Below are 8,274 nucleotides of genomic sequence, written 5' to 3'. Positions count from 1 at the left end.
ATTACAACCCTACAGAACATTGAACATTAGTCTGCCCTGTTAGCCCCATCGGTAGAGCGTTAGACCGTGAATCAGACAACCCGGGCTCCATTCCCGGTCGGACCAGGTCACTCCCGTTGTGATTGGTTATGAAATCCTTTCTACGACCATTCACACTGTACCACTGCCCCTGGCATGTACAGAAGTTGTCAGTTCTTTGCAGAGGTGAAGGCACCTAGAACTGGTTAACTGCCCAGATGTGCGAAGGTTGAACTGTCACTGTAGGACCCTTCAATGTGCTCACGCCGGGACCTGGAGTATAAACTACTAACACCACCAGAACATTGAAACGTTATATCTACTATCTTGATTAAGTAATAGTTTCAAAATAATAATCTTGAATCCAGATTATATACATATTTTGTTGCATAATTTTATGTGAATATATTGTATTTTTATGTTTGATATGCCCTTGAGTACAACTAAAATTAAGTGTTCTTCGGATTCGAAAGTGTATCCTCCAAAAATATGTGACATAACGCTACAAACGGGCAGTGCTTCTTTTAAAACAACTGCATAATGTACTTGATGTACGTTGGCGCCAACAACACCGACATGATCTGAGCAGGGATTGAACCAATGACCTCTGATCAAGTGCTAGTCATTGCAACTGATAATCTCATTTACAGTAAATCCATTATTTAAGTACACTATGTATAATGAACAATATTGACAGTCAGGCTACATTTTAAGGATTTTTATGTTAAGACCAATACATCTAAAACCCATGCAAGATTGGTACAATTTTCAAGTGATATTGGTTGCTGATTTTCACACTATAAATGGCCAAAAATAGAGCTTAGATATCAGTTTCTTTCTGATAATTAATTTGCTATTGGTGTTATTGTACTGAACATTAACACACCAAATTAACCAAGTTTGTTCATAAACATGTATTAACCACATTTACAATGCATTTAAAGGATACAATTGTACATGGTGTTGTAGTAGCCCAGGTTTTAAATGAATGCAAATTTCATCAGCAGAAAACCCTATAAGATGACTGGGCCTTACAATATCCATTCTGGTACTGGGGCTTTTCAGACGTAGCTCATTTACCCCCATTAATAACGATCTATACATGTAGGTACATTTTAGATGTTTGCCCTACCAGCAAATTTAAAGAACATTTATTTTAGCAAGTACAAATAAACTGTGTTTGACCGTCACCGATGTTGGTGTTCTCTTAGACTCTCTGGCCTAGTAGGCAGGTAACATTTTACATAAATAACCCATTTCAACGAATTTTACTTTATTCTTCATACAAAATAAAAGCATGTTTACACATTAAATCATCAAACACAATCAACAAGTACGCGCCAGTGTAGCAGCATATTGTATATATATATATATATATATATATATATATATATATATATTTACGTGTACATGTACATGAAGAATAACTGATAATTTCATTTTCAATATAAATATTAAAATATTCAGATAATACATTGTTTAGTTTAATTCCAATTTCACAATATGATCATAAGCAGCGCGACACAACATACATTACCAAAACAGTTAAATACAAGGGTAACCAATACAAGGTCAACAAATACATAAACAACACCATCTTTTAGTAAAATTTACTCCGGAAATTGTGATTCCACCTGTCCTTAGTCCGGCAATGAGTAAATAAAATATTACCAACATATTAACACCATCCTATTCAATAAAGTAATGTTACTGGGTATGACATATTGTGAAACTATGGAAAATGTCTCAAGAGCTGTAAGAATAACTAATAACACATACATTTGTAAAAGGGGCCTTCTCCAGGAATGTGAGTATTTTCCAAGAACCACTCCCTTCAAAGTATATGTACTCATTTTGTTTCAAATTTCAGATCTATGTTAATCTTTGCAAACAAGACTTGCACCATTTAATAGCTTAATACTGGTACCAATTTCTAGAACACAATTTCTGAAATCTTTCGAACTCTTTGAACAGTATATTCTTTTTGCTTTACAATCTTATTCATGTGCAAGCAACTAGATGTCATTTTCTTGTTATACAATTTATAAAAATACTAAACAAATGAGATTTCATTCAGTGGAAATATGACACAACCAATAGAATGCAATATCGAGTATGGATAACAAACCAGTACTTGTTACACAACCACAGACTGAAGACGAGCAGACAAGAACAAAACACATGATCACTTAAGTTAAGATATAACACAATTCTCAGCAGGCTTATCCCCATCAGTTTCACCCCTAGGGTCATTGTGGGTGGGAGTGTCAGCCTGGAACACCTCCCCTGTGTCCACAGAGGACTCCATTTCAGGTGTTCCCCCACCCACCGGGGACTCAGAGCTGGATCCCAGGCTCTCCTGGCCTGACTGATACTCGCTGTCTGACGGGGAAGTGGCACTGGCTGGGGTATTGCTCACTCCTTTGGAACTTGCATTGTTTGTGTTTCTATCACCAACTAAATGTAGCGGTGGCAAACTGCCTGGTCTTCGGAACACAGTGCTATCATCATTTATTTCTAAGGTCAGCTTCCCTTGCTCTTCAATATTAGTCTTTGTTTTTCTTACACCTTTTCGTAACATGGCCTTGTGTTTTTTATCCACTGTCTCGATGATCTGTTCAGTTTCAAAATCAGACAGAACTTTCCCCCTTGATGAGATAGGGTCAGAAAGTGAAATCTTCGATTCTAGTACACCGTCATAGTAGCCGCTGTCACGGAAACCAGCAGAATTGGACATGGAGTCTGCCAGTACAGGGAAAAACTCACCATCATTGCCAAACACCTTCTCTGATTCTTGAGCCAGTTCTTAAAAACAAATACAGCAACAAGATTTATAAAGGAATTTAAATATTGAGCAAATGTATGCAATATTAATAATTGAACATGTATAGTTGTATAGTCATTCTTTCAAAGATATTGACTGAATACCGAGGTGAGGTTACCTGTGGATATACTGTCGACAGTTTTCACCCAGTCTTCCACGAGGGCCTTGGGGTCAATCCGTTCAGCCCCTGTGGCTAGAACCTTGTCCTTTGAGAGCAGAGGGCATGGAGGATGGAACTCTGAAACATTGCAATGCATGTACTGAAATATTAAGTGTAAAAAAAGTTATTCAGAACAGACACCTAGCTAGAACCATCTTTTAAAATAATTAAGGACAATGCCCCGGTGATGACACCAAGACTTGACAAGAACATTATATTTTTTTAGTGTTTAGGAACACTTTCTAAGGGAGTTACCTGTACCTATGATTCACCTATAGTCGTGTTGAAAATTTGAACATGTGTGGTTTGGCAAGCGCTTTTACTCATTTGGTGTATAAACAATTTATGTTTATCAGAATATAGACATGGATTTTAAACAGTGTAATATAAACTCTTTATAAAATTAAATAATCACACAAGGACCAGACAACCTGAATTATGCCTAGAAGTCAATTTAGGGTTAATTCAATGCCCAAATCCCATTCAATTATTAATAGAACATGTACATTCAATCATAAGTTTTAATAGTACATTAAATGGTTACAACTGTGTCAAAACACAGAGTGAATTTTTTTATGGCAAATATATGGATGGATAATGAATGTTTGTGTTGTGAAAAAGGATACAAAAACATGCACAAACTTAAAAAACAATACTCAAACAAGCATGCAACTATCAAGTAATAAATCATTCACATACCCACGTCACATTCCAGCATCTCCATAGTCTCCATTTGAGGCAAATCTACGTCAAGCTTTGAAACCTAATTTGATAACTTTGATTGTAAGAGAAAAAGCATAGTGTTGAGATGATTTCAGACCTACAAAATACCAAGATTTAACAAAAGTATGACAACTTGTGTACATAGACGTCATTGAAGAGTGAGTACTAATTCCCCACCCCATTTTTCTTTATACTCTCTAAGCTTTAGACCGCTCATTTCCACTTCTATCCTTATTACAACAAAAAAAAAGACTTTTGTAAGCATAAAAGCGTTTCTTTATTCATAGTAACAATGCATTAATAATTGAAATTATTAATAAACAGCAACATAAATAAATTACATTTATAATAGTCTGTACAAATTTACATGTAACAAATAATAAAAACTCAAAATTCATCAATTCTTTTTACTGGATTCTTGAACATACATTCAATTTTTATCTTAGAAACTGTCCCTTTTAAATGGCACCAGTGAATCTTCTTGATTAAATCAATTATCTTCATTTAATGTTCACATACTTAATTTTTTTATTAATAGATTTATTTCTTTTTTGACATCTGGGAATGTGAAGAATACACAGCGTGAAAATATATGTAACATATTACTATTAGGATACAGATGGTAATGTCTGATGGAGTCTAACATTATATGACAGGGATATTGCAGTGACAGAAGATATGTGTACTTACTTAAAATGAACTAATCTTTCGCAAGGCATCATGATGTATTGCATAGAGATCTACATGTTTATATCGTTACACAATCAGCTACAGTGAGTGCAATGACCCTACTCTGGAAGACTGTTTACTATTGTTTACGAACTACTGTATAAACATGACCATCGGGAAATTGAGATGAAAAACATACACTTACATTTAAGGAAATAACAAAGGGACAAGCTACAAAGCAAACCCTTTTTTTCTTAGGAGACTGAATTTGCAAAATGTGCAGATAAATGCTTTCAAGAATATCAGTTACATAATTATGTTTTAATGCCACTTCCAATAGAGTGAGTGCTTTCATTTCTATTGTAGAGCCGAAGAGCTAAATAACTTCTATGGTATTGAGGTAGAAAGACATTCTGCTAAAAATAATAACAAACAGAAAATTTGCATCTATAATGCTTATAGAAAATTCTTTAAGGTCCTCAAAAATCTAAAGCCAAATTCAGCTGTCAGTACAATTCTCCAGAATTATTTCAACAGCATAACATATACCACACCATGACAATTGCTTTAACTTATGTAAGTATTATCACAGTATACATGGAGCAGTGCCCTTCTTCACCATAAGGAGTAAATGCCTCACAAACACAGGCAAAACACAATGCCACAGGTCACATGGTAAACAGGTCATAACTTCACAATAACATGAAACAGTTACCTTCTTTCGTTAAACCAAAATACTTATTTCATTTCTGACACTAACCGTGAACAATCATTGCTACGCTAATTAACAACCAAACATAAATGGTGTTTCTATGATATATCACAAGACAGCAACTGTTACAGAGAAAGCAACCATAAACATGTGGATGCTATATGTAAGTTTCCCAGGATTGCACACATCTTCCCTGGAGTGACTGGTAGGTTGGACGGCAGGCATGTCTTCTCAGAAAGTTTCTTCATCATCACACTGTTCTGTCATGTGGCCAAACTCTGTATACGGAACCCAAGAATGCACACAACATGAATTAGTAGGCAAATGAAATGTGTATATATCAACATGCAGACTACAATTTATGAAAAATACTCTAGTACTATAGCAAGATTCAAAGTATACCAAAATGGCCAAAAATAAATGAGACAATAACTAACTGATCCATGAGAATACAATGTTTTCTATATTAAATAAATGTGGTTGCAGTCCTGTTTGGTAGACAATAGATTTAGTATAAATAAACATTTGTATGTGTATGTATGAATATAATTAATTTATTTGGTTCTCTAATAAATGTCTACCAATTCATGCAAACTATATACTAGTAACCCAAATAAAACACAGTCTGAGAACAGTAAAATACATGCTGAAATATGTAGGAACTATAGCTCACCACAACATGTCAACATCACATGCAAAAGAAAAACTTAAAGGTTCTGTGCTTGATATGATATGAGTCAATGTGTGATGTGACAAAAAGTGAAATGAATTGGATTTTGTCCTCAGTAAATCAAGGGGGATAAGTCAAAAATTATAAAAACCAGAGTTGTGGGGACTTGTAACATGTGTACTATGCTTCATGTGAATTTCTTTAACATCTTTTTTAGTTATAGCCAACATTGAAGTTTTCTCATGAGGTCAGGACCTATAACACCTAAGCTATGACAAATCAAAACTTCATGTTTCCTGTTTAAGGATCCAAAGATGAGACGTTGTACCTTCACATATATCACAATAGGGTCGTATCTGGTGCCTGTCGCCGTGGTGTTTGGAGGGTGGGGGACTGTCTGACATTTCTTGCTGTGGGCAGTCCTCTGTCTCATGCTGGTCAAACACATCACAGATGTCACAGAACATACGAGGGGCCGCTCGTTTTGTCGGAGTCCTGAATAACACCAGCATTATCCTTATGTACAGAGTATTAATGATAAAGGTAGTTTTTCTTCATTTAAAAATCTTACTTTAGCTTCTCAAAACCAACAATTTGCCATTCTGGACTGATTTTAACCTTACCTGACCGATTACAGTAACAGAATATGGCTTTAAAATCAGTCCAATTTTTTTTCATTTTTTTCCAATTTTGATCCCAAATGGATAAGTCAGTAAAATATGTAGAAATTGTAAAACACAAACAGTGTTTGTCATTCACACATCAAAATACCAGGGGACATCCTTTAGGGCTATTCGTGTGATACCTTCTGTGTTAACGGTCTGTTTTATTGACTTCGCTGTTTTTATTACTTCAAAGAGATGGCGATTAGCTGTCTTTTTCTCATGTAAACAATTGTCGGGATCGGGGTCAACGGGCTTTGACCTATTGAGATTTCAAACTTTTAGATGCCCTGATAATTAGTTATAACATTTAAAAACATGACAATTTCCCTTTATAAGATATATCTTCAAATTCAACAACAACAAAATGTAACCTTAAAAGTACCCATGACCTGAAAATACATCGCACTATGAGCACTGTACTTCATTTAAGTAGATTGAGTAACAGGACTACGACGTCACATTTGTTTATGTCACATTCTCTTTAAGACCTATTTTTACTTGTAGGTAAATTGCATGCATGATGTGAGCCTTATTTGAATATCTTACTGCGCTGCCATGGAGCTGTCCTGGCCGTTGGTAACGCCGTTCTCCATGACCTCAAGGCGGACCTTGAGCTCCTCATTCTTCTGCTGCAGGTCCACAATTACAGAGTTCAGGAACTCCACCTGTAATATAAATATACTGTAGCCACTACATTCAAAACATATTCCCTCCTGGGTTAGTGAAAGTGTAATCATATAGAACAGATGATGCTTATATGAATTTCTCATTATTTACGTCTTTAACAAATAAACCCAGCAATTTCAGAAAGTCTTAACATACATTTGTACATATAAGTGCCCTTTTACACATTTTACACAACTAAACAATGCCACTCACACAGTCACCCATGTGCACATTTACTTAAATCTAGATTTGACACCCCACAGTCATGTATTCTACAGAAAACACAGACAGTATGACCTTTAATACACATCAAACGTGATTTTATCCAAACTCTACCACAAGCACTAATTACAGTGACACACATGATTTTAACTTACAAACTGATTTATTTCTCTCTTCCTCACTTTTGCAAATACTCTCTTACACTAATAAAGACAAGCCATACTATGACATTAAAACAAAACAATTTACAAACATAGCAACACATATATCAGTGTTTAAATCTTCGTAAGGGCATAGTCGGTTATGGTCACCCAAGTGCCAACAAAAATGATAACTTTGTTTCTACCAACAGCAGTTTCAAGATAATAACATTAAACTTTCAAATATCTAAAACTTTTATTTTAATGTTGACATTTTTCAATTTGTGCTTACCAGGTATATCTTACATAAACCCTCTAACAGTAATTCATTTTCTGTCATTTGTTTTCTAACTTACTGTTTTATTATAACGGTATATTTTCAAAATTTATTCTTTAGTTCTTCTATAAATGCATGAGAAATTAACAGTACAAACCTGTCCTTGGGCATTGCCATTTTCCTCCCGCAGTTTTTCAACAAGAGCATTAGTGCCCTCAGAAGTGACTGCACCAACATTGTTAACAATGTTAGCATTGTTGTGGGACTCGGACAGTTTTGTTTGCAATTGATTCACTTGGTCTTTCAGGCCTGCTATTTCTTTTTCTAACATTTCATTCGATGTCTTGTAGGTAGTCAGCATTGAGTTCCCTTTTTCCATCTCTGTAATCTACAAGTATTAACATATCATATTCTGTACCAGTTCTGACACCATTTAGCAAAGATTATATTGGATAATTTTTAAGTTAAGTTATACACATGCATTTTTTTATGGTAGAACATCATTAAGAACATAATCATTAGCAGTGT

The 8,274-nt window shown here is 35.0% G+C and overlaps 1 protein-coding gene across 14 annotated transcripts in view; it reads right to left on the bottom strand.

The window, feature by feature from the left end:
• Nucleotides 1-1,338: 1,338 nt before the first annotated feature.
• Nucleotides 1,339-8,274, bottom strand: part of LOC128232212 (CAP-Gly domain-containing linker protein 1-like) — a 52,025-nt gene continuing 45,089 nt past the window's right edge. For 9 of the 14 annotated variants that reach the window (XM_052945630.1, XM_052945633.1, XM_052945637.1 and 6 more), the window contains 5 exons: nucleotides 7,904-8,134; nucleotides 6,988-7,106; nucleotides 6,105-6,271; nucleotides 2,961-3,080; nucleotides 1,340-2,823 (listed from right to left, as the gene is read on the bottom strand). In XM_052945630.1, coding sequence (XP_052801590.1) covers nucleotides 2,213-2,823; nucleotides 2,961-3,080; nucleotides 6,105-6,271; nucleotides 6,988-7,106; nucleotides 7,904-8,134 — 1,248 coding nt within the window. In that variant the 3' untranslated portion in view covers nucleotides 1,340-2,212. Of the gene's footprint in view, nucleotides 2,824-2,960; nucleotides 3,081-3,693; nucleotides 5,385-6,104; nucleotides 6,272-6,987; nucleotides 7,107-7,903; nucleotides 8,135-8,274 lie in introns of those variants that run through there. The other 5 variants (XM_052945635.1, XM_052945638.1, XM_052945643.1 and 2 more) reach the window with 3 other exon arrangements.

The sequence above is a fragment of the Mya arenaria genome, chromosome 4 (genome assembly GCF_026914265.1).
Source record: "Mya arenaria isolate MELC-2E11 chromosome 4, ASM2691426v1".
Classification (NCBI taxonomy): Eukaryota; Metazoa; Mollusca; class Bivalvia; order Myida; family Myidae; genus Mya; species Mya arenaria.
The sequence above is the reverse complement of the archived record's forward strand: the minus strand, read 5'-3'. Positions and strand labels throughout refer to the sequence as shown.